Genomic DNA, 17356 nt, shown 5'->3' with positions numbered 1-17356 from the left:
AGACACATATGTTGATGCACAAACACACCCCTCTATAAATGTCCTCTAATAATATTATTACCATCTGGTGGGGGGTAAAATTGAACTCCTCCCAGCTTGCCCACCCTGAGAGCCAGAAACACCTTCATCCTGGGAGGCTCAATTTGAGCCTCCATGCGCCTCAGCCTCCCAAAGTGCTAGGATTACAGACATGAGCCACCACTCCTGGCCAGCACTTCAAAATATTAATGAGACCGGGTGCAGTGGCCCACACCTGTAATCCCCGCTTTTTGGGAGGCCAAGGCAGATGGATCACCTGAGGTCAGGAGTTCGAGACCAGCCTGACCAACATGGTGAAACCTGTCTCTAATAAAAATACAAAAATTAGCCAGGCATGGTGGTGTGCACCGATATCCCAGCTACTCAGGAGGCTGAGACAGGAGAATCGCTTGAACCCAGGAAGCAGGGGTTGCAGTGAGCTGAGATTGCACCACTGCACTCCAGCCTGGGCAACAGAGCGAGACTCTGTCTAAAAATAATAAAAATGAAACTAACAAAAATAATTAAAAACAAATTAACGATAGGGCTGGGCACAGTGGCTCACGCCTATAATCCCAGCACTTTGGGAGGCCTTGGCAGTCGGATCACCTGAGGTCAGGAGTTTGAGACCAGCCTGCCCAACATGGTGAAACCCTGTCTCTACTAAAAATAAATAAATAAATAAATTAGCCAGGCATGGTGGTGCGCACCTGTAATCCCAGCTACTTGGGAGGCTAAAGCAGGAGAATGGCTTGAACTTGGGAGGCAGAGGTTGCAGGGAGCTGAGATCATACCACTGCACTCCAGCCTGGGCAACAGAGCGAGACTCCATCTCAAAAAATAAAAATAAAATAATGTAAAGTAAAATAAAATAAATAATAAATTTAAATTAAAATAAAAGCCAAGCGCAGTGGCTCACACCTGTAATCCTAGCACTATGGAAGGCCATGGTGGATCACTTGAGCTCAGGAGTTTGAGACCAGCCTGGGCAACATAGGGAGACCCCATCTCTACAAAAATAAAAAATTAGCTGGGCATGGTGGTGTGCACCTGTGGTCCCAGCTACTCGGGAGGCTGAGGTGGGAGGATCACTTGAGCCTGGGAAGTCAAGGCTGCAGTGAGCTGTGATCATGCTACTGCACTCCAGCCTGGGTGTCAGAGCAAGACCCTGTCTCCAAAAAATATTAATAATAATAATAGAATGGAACCAGCAATATCAGAATGCTTCACATGTATAAAGGAAGTATTAATATTATTTAATGAAGCATTTGTTTTAGGCAGGCATGTCTATGTGTGCCCGTGCGTGCCACCTTTCTGTGTAAAATATATTTCTTGCTGAAGGGCATGCTTAAAAGTCCAACAACGGTGCAGTGAAGATCCACAGTGTACAAGGCCACAGAAATGTTGTTTGAGACATACATCGCTGACAAAAAAAGATGTTCACAGCACATTAAATGAACAATAGTAGCTTCCAAGACTAGAATTGCCACATGGTCATAGTCCTGGCTTCTGACGTCTGCCCATGGCTTGTGTGCACTTCCTGAGCTTTTGTGATGAGCATGCACTGTTACTGTTGTCGTCATCATAATCATGACAGCCTGGTAGGAACAGGCTTGGGCACTCACCCACGTAGCTGAGGATGACGGGCAGGAAGACCAAGCCGTGCAGCAGGCCCAGCAGAGTGATCAGGAGGTTGAGGCGGAAGAAGAAGATCTGAATGAGCTGGGCCTTGGCGAGGCCCAGGACAAGGATGCCAGGCAGGTTGGTCATGGCCACACCTGCAAACACCTGGGGGGGTCAAAGCCAGGTGTCAGGCAGGGCACAGGGCATCAAGCAGGGCACAGGGTGTCCCACTCCTCCCCACTCACCGCACTTCCCATAGAGATGGTGGCCTCTTTGGCCCTCTCCAGCCAGGTGGGCTTGGTGCTGATGGCAAAGGAGCGGGTAATGTGGGACACGAACTCCACAGACATGCCCACCGCCTATGGGCAGAGAGGGGGCATAAGCCAAGAAAGGCAGAGGTAGGGAAGGAACTGGGGAGATGAGGCCTCCACCAGGACCAGCGCGGGGCAGGCATCTAGATTCTAGACAGAACTGGGAGTATTTGGCCGGGTGCAGTGGCTCATGCCTATAATCTCAACACTTTGGGAGGCCGAGGTAAGAGGATCACTTGAGCCCAGGAGTTTGAGACCAGCCTGGGCAACAAAGTGAGACCCTGTCTCTACAACGAAAGTTAAAATATTAGCTGGACACAGTGGCACATGCCTGTAGTCCCAGCTACTTCGGAGGCTGAGGTAGAAGGATTGCTTGAGCCCAAGGGTTCGAGGCTACAGTGAGCTGTGATCATGTCACTGCACTCAAGCCTGAGCAACAGAGCAGGACCCTGCCTCTAAAAAAAAAAAAACTGGGAGTATTCTATGAAGCTGGATCCCCAACCACCCCTCCAGGGGCCCCCTGGTGCCTGTGTCTGCTGGGTTACCGAGACCAGGTTGATGAGGGACACAGCGTTGTAAGTGATGCCCCACAGGGCCATGAAGCCGACGGTGTCCACGAGGATCATGACAATGGAGAGCAGGTTGAGGAGGCCGGAGCGCAGGTCCAGGCCCAGCAGGAGGCAGGAGACAGCAAAGGTGGGCACAAGGCAGAGGCTGAGCATGAAGAGCCCCTCAGGGAGGATGGTCAGGTACTGCTCATAAAACACATTGGTGATCCTGCCAGAGCGCAGAGCATGGTCACAAGCTCAGGCCTCTGGGGCCCTCAAGGTGGGTGGGACACCCCACTTCAGAAGGAGAATGCTGAGGGTCAGGCAGGCTTATACTGGGGTGCAAACCAACATAAGAAATAGTCCCAAGGCTGCAGCCAGAGCCTCCTGACCTAAAACTGGCCCTCATCTCATGCAACTCCTTGCAAGCCCTCCACCGTAAACTCCAGTCTCCAGCAACCATCCCCCACCTCCCTCCAGCCCAGCCACTCAGGTCCTCACGTGTAGGGGAAGACCTCAAAAGCCGGGTCTGTCCCAGGCACTTTCCGCAGGTCAGCAGTGATGTTGGCTGCCAGCTCCCGAGCTGCCCGCAGAGCTTCTGTGTAATCCTGTGAGTTTTTCAGGGGCTTGTGATAGGCCATGAACCTGGAGGCTGGACAGCCATGGCACACAGAAGATGGAAGGGCAAAGGTCAGAGCCCTTTCCAGGACACCTTCAGAACACCCCAGATGCAGTGGCACAGGCATGTGATCAAGCTGGGTTCAGGGCTCTGCCACCACCATTTGAAATTCTTAGTAAATTTTGTGCAAGAGGCCCATATTTTTGTTTTGCACCAGCCCTGCAAACTCCATAGCTGGCCCCACTGCTGTGGGAGACCCAGGCCTGACCTTTGATGAATAAAGCCTACAGAGATCTCCCTAGTGAACCGAGATCCTTCTCTGTGTGGTTTCAAGATATGCATTGGATTTTTTAAATTAACTTAATTAGTTTTTAATTTGCATATTCGTATAGGAAAGGACTAGAAAGGAAGACAGAAAAATGAGAACGGTTGGATTATTAGAGCTGTGGCTTAGGGCTCCTGCCAGATAAAGGTTATTTCTTAATGACTTTTAAGAAATTAAGGTTATTGGCCAGGTGTGGTGGCTCACGCCTGTAATCCCAGCACTTTGGGAGGCTAAGGCAGGCCAATCACCTGAGGTCAGGAGTTCAAGACCAGCCTGCCCAACATGGTGAAACCCTGTCTCTACTAAAAATGCAAAAATTAGCCAGGCGTGGTGGCACACCCTTGTAATCCCAGCTACTTGGGGGGCTGAGGCGGGAGAATTCTTGAACCCAGGAGGCAGAAGCTGCAGTGAGCCGAGATCGTGCTATTGCACTCCAGCTGGGCAACAGAGCAAGACCCCATCTCAAAAAAAAAAAAAAAAAGAAGAAGAAATTAAGGTTATTAAGACCTTTATACAATAAAGGGTTTTTTGTTCTTATTTTTGTTTTTGTTTTCGAGACAGAGTCTCACTCTGTCACCGCAGCTGGAGTGCAGTGGTGCGATCTTGGCTCACTGCAACTTCTGCTTCCCGGGTTCAAGTGATTGTCCTGCCTCAGCCTCCCGAATAGCTGGGATTACAGGTGCATGCCACCATGCCTGGCTAATTTTTGTATTTTTAGTAGAGACGGGGTTTCACCATGTTGGCCAGGCTGGTCTCAAACTCCTGACCTCAAGTGATTCACCGGCCTTGGTCTCCCAAACTGCTGGGATTACAGGTGTGAGCCACCGTGCCTGGCCCAAAAAGGTTATTTCTTGGCGAAACTCTGCCTCTATTAATAATACAAAAATTAGCTGGGCACAGTGGCATGTGCCTGTAATCCCAGCTACTAGGGAGGCTGAGGCAGGAGAATTACTTGAATCCAGGAGGTAGAGGTTGGAGTGAGCTGGGATTGTGCCACTGTACTCTAGCCTGGGTGACGGAATGCAACTGTGTCTCAAAAAAAAAAAGAAGTTATTTCTTTATTGTGTACAGTGAGCATGTGTATCTGAAAAAGAAACAACAGTGCTACATAGGTGTGGAGAAAAAAGAAGAGAAATGTTCTTGGATACATACAATCTCAGAGCAGGGGAGGTGCCTGGAGAACTTCCCACCAGGCCTCTGTCCACCTGGAGGGTAGTTCACACACAAATGCCCACCCCAGCCCAGCGATTCAGGGTCTGCAAAGTCTTGGGTGAGGGCCGAGAACTTGCATTTCTTTTTTTCTTCTTTTCTTTCTTTCTTCTTTCTTTCTTCTTTCTTTCCTCTTTTTTTCTTTTCCTTTCTTTTCTTTTCTTTCAATATCTGGCTTTTTTGCCCGGGCTGGTCTCAGACAGACTAGACTCCTGGGCTCAAGTGATCCTCCCACCTTGGCCTCCCAACGTACTGGGATTATAGGCGTGAGCTGCAGCACCTGGCTAGAACTTCATTTTGAACAATTTCCAGGTTATGCTGATGCTGCTGGCTGGGGGACCTCACTTTTGGGAAGTGCTGCTCTAGACTAACCTAGTTCACACACAAGAAGACAAAGGTCCGAGATGGTGCAGACTTGCCCCCGGTTATGGGGGCTTGGCTCTACCGTGTGCTCCTTCCAGGCCCTGCTCCTCGTTCCCTGACTGACACACCCACTCCCATCTGTCCACACCAGCCCCACCACACTGGCCTCACAGAGCCTGTTGTGCTCAGGGACCAGGGCCAGGCAGGGTGCATTGCCCTTCCGGGAACATGGGAACTTCATAGCTGGAAGGGTGGGGTGAGCGAACTTGAGGCAGCTTTCAGCTAGCAGTTCAAACTGTGAATTATTTCAGTACAAAGTGAGATCATCCTTCAAAAGCTCCCCCACCCACCGACGACCCCCATGTCCGTCTCCAGCATGAGCTCCCTTAAGGCCCCTACACCGAGCATGTCTGCACAGAGCTATGGCCAGCTCCTTTACACAGATGGCTGTCTCGTTCTGCCATCAGCTGTATGAGCTGACAGCATGTTGTGGGTCCTTTTCCTGTCAGTCCAACTGCATCTCTCTTGTTACTTTTTTCTTTCTTTTTTTTTTTTGAAAGAGGGTCTCACTTTGTCGCCCAGGCTGGAGTGTAGTGTTGGGATCACAGTTCACTGCAGCCTCAACCTCCCAGACTCAGGCATTCCTCCCGCCCAGCCTCCTGAATAGCTGGAACTACAGGCACACGCCACCACACCTGGGCAATTTTTTAAATTTTACTTTGTAGAGGAGGCCGGGCACAGTGGCTCATGCCTGTAATACTAGCACTTTGGGAGGCCGACACGGGCATATCACCTGAAGTCAGGAGTCTGAGACCAGCCTGGCCAACATAGTGCAACTCCGTCTCTGCTGAAAATACAAAAATTACCCAGCCATGATGGCATGCTCCTATAGTCCCAGCTACTCAGGAGGTTGAGGCAGGAGAATTGCTTGAACCCGGAAAGTGGAGGTTGCAGTGAGCCGAGATTGCACCACTGCACTCCAGCCCGGGCAACAAAGTGAGACTCCATCTCAAAAAAAAAAAAAAAAAAAGAGGGCCTCCCTAATGTTGCCTGGGCTGGTCTCAAACTCCTGGGTTCAAGAGATCCTCTCGCCTTGGCCTCCTGGAGTGCTAAGATTACAGGCGTGAGCCACCGCGCCCAGCCTCTTGTTACTTTAAATGACTGCTAGGATTGTGCTGTGCCAAGCATCCTAATTCATTTAGCCAGCTGCCCTTTGGGTGTAATTTGTGCTGGTAAGAAAGGTGCTTAGCCAGGGTGTGGAGAACTCCCAAGTATGTATCAACTGCTGAATGAATTCCACAAACTTAACACTGACCATGGACTTGGGAGTGAGAGAAGGGGTGAAGTCTGAGATGTGGAGTTGGGAAACAAGACCCCTGCTGACAGGGCCAGCGCAGTTAGAACCTCCTGACAAAGGAGGGAGACCACATGTGACAGGCTGTTCCCTGGGGTTTTCAGGGGCCCTCCAGAGCAACCAATTTATGTCCTCCCCTCCAGGCAAGGCTGTGCTTACCTAAAACCTGGCCATCTGAAGTCAAGTTCACAGAGGTGCTGTATGCTGCCAGGCCGCTGCAAGAAGGTCAGGGCAAAGGCTTAGCCAGGGACAAAGCTCCTTTCATCTGCCCAGCCCACAGCCACCCCAGAGAGGCCCCTGATAGCCTCCTCCTGCCTCTCTCTATTCACCCCCATCCTGGGTCCCACATGTCTGTCCTCCGCAGCAAAAGGCCCTCCCAAGCTTACCCTTTGGGACATTTGATGTTGGGCCGGTCGTTCAGGAACCAGGGAAGATACTTATGGAACTGCTCCACCGAGGGCCTCACAGAGCCCATCGTGATGCTCATGCAGTTCTTTAGGCAGTTCAGAGAGTCTGCAGAGAAAGCAGGGGTCTGGGCAGTGACACTCCAGGGCCAGCAGCTCCTGCTTTGTGCCCCTCCTTCCCCAACAATCCCATCAAAGGTCCCGGGCACTCCAGCCTCAACCAGTCACTTCTAGGGGGATTTGCATTTGTCATTTGTGGGAGAAGGTTATCCTCTTGGCTGTAGAAACTGTGGGCACCTACAGGCAGAAGGGGAAAGGAAGTTTGGGGCAGAAAAACAGGCCCCACAAAGGCCTCTCCACCTACAAATGCCACTGCTTTGGGCGGCAGGGCCATGTGCTCACCTCAGCAGCTCTACCCCCCGACTCCCCACTGCCCTGCCACCCAGGAGCACCACGTGATCTGAAAGTGGGGGCACAGTACACAGCAGCATACATGTGTGATGCCCACAGGCCAGCACGGTCACCCACACAGGTGCTTCTCACAGAGTGCCTGTCCCTCAGGCCACGTCTGCACCCATGCCCCCGACGGACCCTGCAAGATTCGTGGGAGAGGTTGAGGGAGCCTCTCCAGTCCTCTCCTTTCTGTTGCCTCAGTTTGCCCGAGCTGTGGTGGACAGTGAGCCCGCATGGCCCCACACTCACTGACGGTTGAGGGGCAGAACTTGTCCTTATTGGGGCCAGATATATAAAGGCGGCAGCAGGAGGACGGGGTCAGCCAGTCAATGAAGTCATCCACCCAGGAGGAGGCAGGGATGGCCAGGTAAGACCTAAAGGGCAGGTGGGAGGAAGGGTGAAAAGGCCAGCTGGGCAGGGTGGTGGGTCCTTCCCGTGGCCCAACCCCCACGCAGCCCTCCCCAGGCATACAGCAGCAGGGCAGCAGGGCAGCAGGACAGGGATAGAACAGGCAGGAAGAGGGGACTGGAGAGGACTGGGGGGACTCAAACAGGGAGTAGGCCGGGGTTTGGGGCGGGCCAGGAACTCACTGCTCAGGGAACTCTGTGGCATACTGGATCTTCTGGGTGAAGGAGAAGTTGTTGCAGCCTGCACTGGAGCAGATGGCATTCATCCCAGCCTCGCTGGAGAAGTTGTAGCCCGAGGTGGTAACAAAGTATACCGGAGCCCCCACCTCGAAGTAGCGGTTCAGAAAGAGGAAATAGTCAAGCAGGTACGAGTCCTAGGAGTGGAGGAGGGTCAGTGAGCTTTGGTTCGCTATGCACACCCCTAAAGGGCTCACTCCAGCTCACACTCTCGAAGGTACACACAGAGGTACATGCTAAAAGGCACATGCTCAGAGGTCCATGATCAGAGGAACACACAGAGGAACATGTTCAGAGATACACATGCAGTTACACACTCAAAGGGATGTGCTCAGTGGGACACTCAGAGATATACAGGCAGATACATGCTTAGAGGTACACAGAGGCACATGCACACAAGTACACAAAATATACACAGAGATGTACATGCTCAGAGGTCACACACAAAGTACCTATAGAGAAGGACATGCACAGACACACACACTCGGGTACTCTCAAGATGTATGTGCACTGTACAGTTACACCGGAACAGTTTTAGGTGTACCCACCGATGAACATACTCCAAGGTTCACAGAATAGGTATAATCACAGGTGCAAACAGAAGTACACTTATGGAGGTACAAGCACAGAGCAACACCTATCACCTCACATGAACACACACTGACACACACAAACATGCACAGACACATAATTGTACCCCTTCCTATCACCCCCAATTTGGCACAGCCACAGTCTAACAAGCTGACCTGTGACAACGGCCCATATTTGTGTGCACATATAAATGTCAGTGTGTACACCCTCAAAGCCATGCACCAGGCATCCTCATGGTCTTCTCCCTTCTATAACATAAAGGCTCAGAGTGACATTAGGGAAAATGGCACAGTAGGAAGTGTCAGGAATCTCTCTCCCCACCTAAACAACAATTTGTCTGGTATAACTATTTTGTTTTTGTTTTGTTTTGTTTTGTTTTGAGATGGAATCTTCTGGGCTGGAGTGCAGTCACGCAATCTCTGCTCACGCAACCTCCACCTCCTGGGTTCAAGTGATTCTTGTGCCTCAGCCTCCTGAGTAGCTGGGATTACAGGCACGTGCCACCGCTCCCGGCTGATTTTTGTATTTTTAAAAGAGATGGGGTTTCACCATGTTGGCCAGGCTGGTCTCAAACTCCTGACCTCAAGTGATCCACCCGTCTTGGCCTCCCAAATGGCTGGGATTACAGGTGTGAGCCACCACGCCGGCCCTGGTGTAACTATTTTGGAACTCTGGAGTCTATTGAGGACTGGAAGCTTCCAGGATAAGGCTTGGACAGTAAATTGTGGTTAATTTCAGGCAATGTCAGCTTGTAGTACAGTAGCAGCTACCCATTTGCCACTCCCAGCCTCAAGGCATGCAGCTGTGTATGCTTTCCAGAAGCAGCTTGTACACAGCTTGCAGGAGCCAGGTAGGCAAGGACACCATCCACCAAATATCAGCTGGGCATGATGGCTTACACTTGTAATTTCAGAACTTTGGGAGGGCAAGTAGGAGGGTCACTTGAGCCCAAGAGTGGGAGACTGATCTGGGCACATAGCGACACCCTGTCTCTACAAAAAAATACAAAAGTTAGCTGGGTGTGGTGGTACATGCCTGTAGTCCTAGCTACTCAGGAGGCTGAGATAGGAGAATCATTTGAGCCTGGAAGTTTGCTGCTGCAGTGAGCTATGATTGCACCACTGCACTCCAGCCTGGGCAAGAGAGCCAGACCCTGTCTCTAATAAATAAATAAATAAATTCAAAGATCAAAGATCTGAGTTCTGATCATTGATCATTACTTCTGATATTGGTGGTACAGATACACAGGCAGGCAGCCACTACTGCAACTCCCACCATCATTGTTGCAACCGCCTCCACATCTTACTAAAGTGACTTCCAGGAGATTTAAAGAGTAAGCACCTATCCCCCACCCCTTCATTTTTCCCTTTTTCTCCTTTTGGAAACCATACATATAAGGACAAGGACATTCAAAAGCAACCATAAATATAGGGATATTTAGACAGTCACCACACTGCATAAATGCTCAGAGAAAAATGCAGTCTCAAAAATACCTGAGAAGACATTAACTCTGTACCTTTGGCTGATCCCCAGCACAGAAACACCAACAGCAATAAATAAAATAAAGCAAGCCCTGGGAAAGAAGGAGAATCTGATCTCCAGAGCTACAACATTATAAGAATCAAATGTCCATTTTTCAACCAAAAACACACCAAGAAAAAGAAAAACATGGCCCATTCAAAGGAAAAATATTAACCAACAGAAACTGTTCCTGGGTAAGACCAGACAGCAGACTTACTAGACAAAGACTTCAAAACAATTGTCTCAGCTGGGCGCAGTAGCTCACGCCTGTAATCCCAGAACTTCAGAAGGCCAAGGCAGGCAGATCACATGAGGCCAGGAGTTCAAGACCAGCCTGGCTAATATGGTGAAACCCTGTCTCTACTAAAAATACAAAAATTAGCCGAGCATGGTGGCAGGCACCTGTAATCCCAGCTACTTGGGAGGCTGAGACTTAACCCCAGGAGGCAGAGGTTGCAGTGACCTGAGATCACACCACTGCACTCCAGCCTGGGTGACAGAGCAAGACTCTGTCTCAAAAAAAAAATAAATAAATAATAAAATAAATGAATAAAACAATTGCCTTAAAGTTGCTCAAAGAGCTAAAAGAAAACAAAGTCAAGGAAATAATTTATGAACAAAATGGAAATATCAATAAGGAGGAAACAAAAAGAAGCAAAAAAACTCTGGAGCTAAAAAGTACAGTAACTTAAATGAAAAATTCACTAGAGGGATTCAAAAGCAGTCAGAAGAAAGAATTAGCAAACTGAAGATAAGACCATTGAAATTACTGAGTCTGAAGTAGAGAAAGGAAAAATAATAACAAAAGTGAACAGAGCAGGGCCCAAGGGACCTGTGAGACATCATCATCATCAAATAGAACAAAATATGCATTGTAAGAATTCCAGAAGAAAAGAGAAAGGTGAAGTGAGATTATTTGAAAAAATTATAACCAGAACTCCCCAAATTTGATGAAGACATGAATATAAACATTCAAGAAACTCAATAAACTCCAGTAGGATAAACTAAAGAAACCCACACCAAAGGATATTATAATTTTTTTTTTTTTTTGAGATGGAGTTTCGCTCTGTTGCCAGGCTGGAGTGCAGTGGCACAATCTCAGCTCACTGCAACCTCTGCCTCCTGGGTTCAAGTGATTCTTCTCCCTCAGCCTCCCAAGTATCTTGGACTACAAGTGCGCACAACCATGCCCAGCTAATTTTTGTATTTTTAGTAGAGATGGGATTTCACCACATTGGCCAGGATGGTCTTGATCTCTTGACCTTGTGATCCACCCACCTTGGCCTCCCAAAGTGCTGGGATTATAGGCGTGAGCCACTGCACCTGGCTGGATATTATAATTTAGCTGTCAAAAATCAAAGACAAGCCAGGCATGGTGGCATATACCTGTAGTCCCAGCTACTCAAGAGGCTGAGGTGGGAGGATTGCTTGAGCCCAGGGTTTCAAGTCCATTCTAGGCAACATAGCAAGACCCTGTCTCTAAAAAATAAAAATAAAAAGTAAAATAAAATAAGTTTTTTTAAAAATAGAAAATGTTGAAAAAAAGTGACTTGGCATATACAAAAGATCCTCAAAAAGATTATCAGCATATTTCTCATCAGAAACCTTGAAGCCCAGATGGCAGTGGGTTTGTAAATTGAAAGTGCTGAAGAATGCTGGGCATGGTGGCTCATGCCTGTAATCCCAGCACTTCAGGAGGCTGAGGCAGGTAGATCACCTGAGGTCAGGAGTTTGAGACTACCCTGGCCAACATGGCAAAACCCCATCTCTACTGAAAATACAAAAATTAGCCAGGCGTGGTGGCACACACTTGTAATCCCAGCTACTCAGGAGGATGAAGCAGGAGAATCACTTGAACCTGGGAAGCAGAGGTTGCAGTGAGCTGAGATCATGCCACTGCACTCCAGCCTGGACGACAGAGTGAGACTCTGTCTCAAAAACAAACAACAAAAAAAAAAACAAGTGCTGAAGAAAAAACAATTGTCAATGAAGAATCCTAATTCCAGCAAAACTGTCACTTAAAAATGAGGGAGAAGGCCAGGCATGGTGGCTCATGCCTGTAATCCCAGCACTTTGGGAGGCCGAGGCAGACAGATCATTTGAGGTCAGGAGTTTGAGACCAGCTTGACTAACACGGTGAGACCCCATCTCTGCTAAAAATACAAAAATTAGCCAGGCGTGGAGGCATGCACCTGTAATCCCAGCTACTTTGGAGGCTGAGGTAGTAGAATCTCTTGAACCTGGGAGGTGGAGGTTGCCGTGAGCCGAGATCACACCACTGCACTCCAGTCTGGGCAACAGAGTGAGACTCCATCTCAAAAAAAAAAAGAAAACTAAAAATAAAAAATAAAAATAGGGGAGACGCCAGATGAGGTGATTCGTTCTATAATCCCAATACTTTGGGAGGCTGAGACAGGAGGATCACTTGAGCCCAAAAGTTCGAGACCAGCCTGGGTAACATAGTGAGACCCCCATCTCAAAAAAATTGTTTTAATTAAAAAATAAAAATGGGCCAGGCACGGTGGCTCACGCCTGTAATCTCAGCACTTTGGGAGGCCAAGGCGGGTGGATCACCTGAGGTCAGGAGTTCATGACCAGCCTGGCCAACATGGTAAAACCGTGTCTCTATTAAAAATACAAAAATTAGCCTGGCATGGTGGCATGCACCTGTAATCTCAGCTTCTCAGGAGGCTGAGGCAGGAGAATCACTTGAACCCAGGAGGCGGAGGTTGCAGTGAGCTGAGATCACGCCATTGTACTCCAGCCTGGGCAACAAGAGTGAAACTCCATCTCAAAATAAATAAAAAATTTTTAAAAATTAAAATGAGGGTGAAATTAAGACATTCTCAGATAAACAAAAGCTGAAGGAGTTCGTTATCACTAGGCCTTCCCTGAAAGAAATGCTAAAAGGCATCCTATAGGTTGAAATAAAAAGACATTAGACAGGCCAGGCATGGTGGCTCATGCCTGTAATCCCAGCACTTTGGGAGGCCAGGGCGGGCAGATCACCTGAGGTTGGGAGTTCAAGACCAGCCTGACCAATGGAGAAACCCCATCTCTACTAAAAATACAAAATTAGCCTGGCGTGGTGGCACATGCCTATAATCCCAGGACTCGGGAGGCTGAGGCGGGAGAATCACTTGAACCCAGGAGGCGGAGGTTGCAGTGAGCTGAGATCACACCATTGCACTCCAGCCTGGGTGGGCAACAAGAGCGAAACAACGTCTCAAAAAAAAAAAAAAAAAAAAAAAAAAGACATCATACAGTAAGTCAAAGATGTATGAAGAAATAAAAATCCCTTGGCTAGGTGGGAGGATCTTTTGAGGCTGGGAGTTTAAGGTTATAGTGAGCTATGATCACACCACTGCATTTCAGCCTGGGCAACAGAGCAAGACTCTGCCTCTTTAAATAAATAAATAAATAAATCCCCGGCAAAGGTAAATAAATGGGCAGTTATAAATGTTATGATGTATAACTCCACCTTTTTGTATATGATTTAAGAGACTCATGCAAAAAAATCATTAGCCTATGATTTTAGATACACAGTGCATAAAAATACAAAAGTTTTTGAGAAATAGTCTCGCTCTATTGCCCAAGCTGGAGTACAGTGGTATGATCCCAGCTCACTGCAACCTCTACCTCCTAGATTCAAGCAATTCTCATGTCTCAGCCTCCCAAGTAGCTAGGTTTACAGTTGTGTGCCACCATGCCTGGCTAATTTTTGTATTTTTAGTAGAGATGGGGTTTTGTCACGCTGGCCAGACTAATCTCGAACTCCTGGCCTCAAGTGATCCAACCACCTCACAAAGTGCTGGGATAACAGCCATGAGCCACTGCACCCAGCTGAAAAATATAATTTTTTGAGACAAGGTCTCTCTCTGTTGCTCAGGCTGGAGTGCAGTGGCATGATCATAGCTGACTGCATCCTTGAATTCCTGGACTCAAGCAAGCCTCCCACATAGCTGGGACTAGAGGCATGTGCCACCTTGCCTAGCTTGCCCAGCTAGAAAAATTTTAAATTTTTTCTAGAGATGGGATCTCACTGTGTTGGCCAGGCTGGCCTCAAGTTCCTGGCCTCAAGCAATCCTCTTGCCTCCACCTCTCAAAGCATTGGCATTACAGGCATGAGCCACCATGGCTAGCTAAGATATAATTTTGTGACATCAATAACTGAAAGGGAGGTAAGATGGAGTTGTTATAGCAGCAGAGTTTTTGTATGCTATGGAAACAAAGTTGGCATAAATTTAGAGTGTTATAACTTCAGCACATTTAATATAATCCCCATGATAATCACAAATAAAATTAGCTGTAGGCTATGCACAAAAGGAAATGAGAAGGAAAATGTAAAATTTCACCAGTAGCAATCAACTAAGCACAAAATAAGTCAGTAATGCAGGAAATGAGAAACAAAAAAGCTACAAGGCATATAGAAAACAAATAGCAAAATGACAGAAGTAAATCTCTCCTCATTAGTAATTACTGTAAATGTAAATGGATTAAACTCTCCAATCAAAAGAGAGTAGTTGGACCAGGCATAGTGGCTCACACCTGTAATCCCAGCACTTTGGGAGGCCGAGGTGGGTGGATTACTCAAAGTCAGGAGTTTGAGACCAGCCTGGCCAACATGGTGAAACCCTGTCTCTACAAAAAATACAAAAAAATTAGCCAGGCATGGTGGCATGCACCTGTAATCCCAGCTACTCGGGAGGCTGAGGCAGGAGAATTGCTTGAACCCAGGAGGTGTAAATTGCAGTGAGCCAAGGTCGCTCCACTGCACTCCAGCCTGGGTGACAGACCGAGGCCCCATCTCAAAAAAAAAAAAAAAAAAAAAAGAGTGGTAGAATGGATTAAACACACACACACACACACACACACACACACACACACACACACACACGATCAAGATTGTGAGAGTCAGCATACCGTGCCCTAGGCAGCCCCCATCTGCTAAAAAACAACAAAATGTGATCTAACTATATGCTGTCTCCAAGAGACTCACCTTAGATCCAAAAACACAAATAGATTGAAAGTGGAAGAACAGAAAAAAGATATTCCATGTAAACAGTAACCAAAAGAAAATAGGGGTAGCTATAGTAATATTAGACAAAATAGACTTTTTTTTTTTTTTTGAGACAAATCCTCACTCTGTTGCCCAGGCTGGAGTGCAATGGCATGATCTCAGCTTATCGCAACCTCCGCCTCCCAGGTTCAAGTGGTTCTCCTGCCTCAGCCTCCCGAGTAGCTGGGATTATAGGCATGTGCCACCATGCCCAGTTAATTTTGTATTTTTAGTAGAGATGGGGTTTCTCCATGTTGGTCAGGCTGGTCTCAAACTCCTGACCTCAGGTGATCTGCCTGCCTCAGCCTCCAAAGTTCTGGGATTACAGGAGTGAGCCACCACTCCCAGCCAAAAAAATAAATATTGTATGAGTTCACTTACCTGAGGTGCTTAGAGTGGTCAAACTCATAGAACAGAAAGTAAATGGGCCGGGCACGGTGGTTCATGCCTGTAATCCCAGCACTTTGGGAGGCCAAAGCAGGCAGATCACAAGGTCAGGAGTTCGAGACCAGCCTGGCCCACATGGCAAATCCCCATCTCTACTAAAAATACAAAAATTAGCTGGGTGTGGTGGCACACGCCTGTAGTCCCAGCTACTCAGGAGACTGAGGCAGGAGAATCGCTTGAACCCGGAATGCAGAGGCTGCAGTAAGCCAAGTCCGCACCATTGCACTCCAGCCTGGGTGACAGAGCAAGATTCCATCTCAAAAAAAAGAAAACGTAGGGGCCAGGTGTGGTGGCTTACACCTGTAATCCCAGCACTTTGGGAGGCCAAGGTGGGTGGATCACCTGAGGTCAGAAGTTCGAGACCAGCCAGGCCAACCTGGTGAAACCCCGTCTCTACTAAAAATACAAAAATTAGCTGGGTGTGGTGGTGGCCACCTGTAATCCCAGCTACTTGGGAGGCTGAGGCAGGAGAGTCACTTGAACCCGGGAGGCGGAGATTGCGGTGAGCAGGGATTGCACCATTGCACTCCAGCCTGGGCAACAAGAGCGAAACTCTGTTTCAAACAAACAAAAAAAAAGTAAATGGTGGTTGTGTCAGGGGCTGAGGGGAGGGGAGAATGGGGAGTCACTGTTTGTTGGGTAAAGTTTCAATTTTGCAAAAAGAAAAGAGTTTTGGAGATGGATGGCGGTGATAGTTGAATAGTATGAGTGTATTTAATATCACTGAACTGTACACTTAAAAATGGTTACAATGGTAATTTTCTATTATGTGTATTTTACCACAATAAAAAGCGGGGAAAAAATGATAAAATTTTTAAAAGCAGTAAGAAACAAATGTCCCCAACAGAAAAATAAACAAAAGACATCAACATAAAACCTCAGCAGGGTCTGTTGGCCCATCACGTCCTTCCTTCTTGCTCTTGGGGCACTAGAGACCCTCTTCACTTCAGCCCCGTGACATAGCCCCCAGGGCTTCTGCAGGTGGCAGGTTCATTCCGTGACTCCTCACCTGCTCTCCCTCCATACGGTCACCCAAAGTACAGTCCTGAGCCATCTGTTCTTGTCCTCCCTCACTTGGCTTCCAGGACCCCAGGCCAGTACTGCCTAACACACCTACCCCAGCCGCACCCCACTCAGCCCTGTTGTGGGCTCGGGCCTGGCTGCTTCCACTGGGGCTCCTGCCAGTGCCCAGACCCTTGCCCAAACCTCCATCACAGTTCCCCAGATGGGACCTAGATATCGAGTCCCCTTGATGTCCTCCCTCTCCCTAGAGCTTGCTCATGCAGTCTGACCGTGTGTCTCAGACTTTGTTGTCTGTGGCTGCTTCCTCTTGGCCACCAGCCCATGGCCACTGCTGATGCATATCCAGAAGAGCCAGATCCCCAGCCTTGGCTGATGCATTGTGCCTGTTGGCCCACACACTTACTGGTCCAGGCTGGGCAATCAGCACTCTCCCCCACCATGCCCTTGGCCTCCAGCTCATCCCACCCCCACCGTCGCTGCCAGACCCAGGAAACACACCTGGGCTCACCCCAGCCTCCCATTGGCGAGTCTGTCATCACTGTCCTCTGCAAATCCTATGCAACCTTGGAGGTCCCCTCCAACCACGGGGCTTTCCTTCCCCTGAACCCCTGCCCTCCCCGGGCTTCAGGCCCAGAGAATTCGCAGGGCTGGACACTGGGCAGGCACTCAGCAAAGTGGCAGTCATTCTTTGTGGCCTGCCGTCTCACATGGAAAGCCCTCCGATGCCTGGGCCATCTCTCTTACTGTGGCCTGGGGCTGGCACCTGGCTCTTGTGCTGTTCATACATGAATGTGGCTTCACTCCCCAGGACTGCTGGAGATGCCTCCAAAGCAGTGAACAATTC

The 17356-nt window shown here is 48.6% G+C and overlaps 2 protein-coding genes across 2 annotated transcripts in view; one reads left to right on the top strand and one right to left on the bottom strand.

The window, feature by feature from the left end:
* OGDH (oxoglutarate dehydrogenase) overlaps nucleotides 1–17356 on the top strand; it is a 486510-nt gene that overhangs the window by 287013 nt on the left and 182141 nt on the right. The window lies entirely within an intron of this gene.
* Nucleotides 1–17356, bottom strand: part of NPC1L1 (NPC1 like intracellular cholesterol transporter 1) — a 28643-nt gene that overhangs the window by 1592 nt on the left and 9695 nt on the right. The window contains exons 11-18 of the mRNA XM_032758182.1: nucleotides 7818–8008; nucleotides 7477–7601; nucleotides 6757–6883; nucleotides 6530–6585; nucleotides 3002–3152; nucleotides 2498–2729; nucleotides 1887–2000; nucleotides 1644–1806 (exon numbers count right to left, since the gene is read on the bottom strand). Coding sequence (XP_032614073.1) covers nucleotides 1644–1806; nucleotides 1887–2000; nucleotides 2498–2729; nucleotides 3002–3152; nucleotides 6530–6585; nucleotides 6757–6883; nucleotides 7477–7601; nucleotides 7818–8008 — 1159 coding nt within the window. The remainder of the gene's footprint in view (nucleotides 1–1643; nucleotides 1807–1886; nucleotides 2001–2497; nucleotides 2730–3001; nucleotides 3153–6529; nucleotides 6586–6756; nucleotides 6884–7476; nucleotides 7602–7817; nucleotides 8009–17356) is intronic.

This window comes from Hylobates moloch, unplaced genomic scaffold (assembly GCF_009828535.3).
Source record: "Hylobates moloch isolate HMO894 unplaced genomic scaffold, HMol_V3 SCAFFOLD_1, whole genome shotgun sequence".
Taxonomy (NCBI): domain Eukaryota; kingdom Metazoa; phylum Chordata; class Mammalia; order Primates; family Hylobatidae; genus Hylobates; species Hylobates moloch.
Note: the sequence above shows the minus strand (reverse complement) of the source record. Positions and strands in the feature narration are given on the sequence as shown.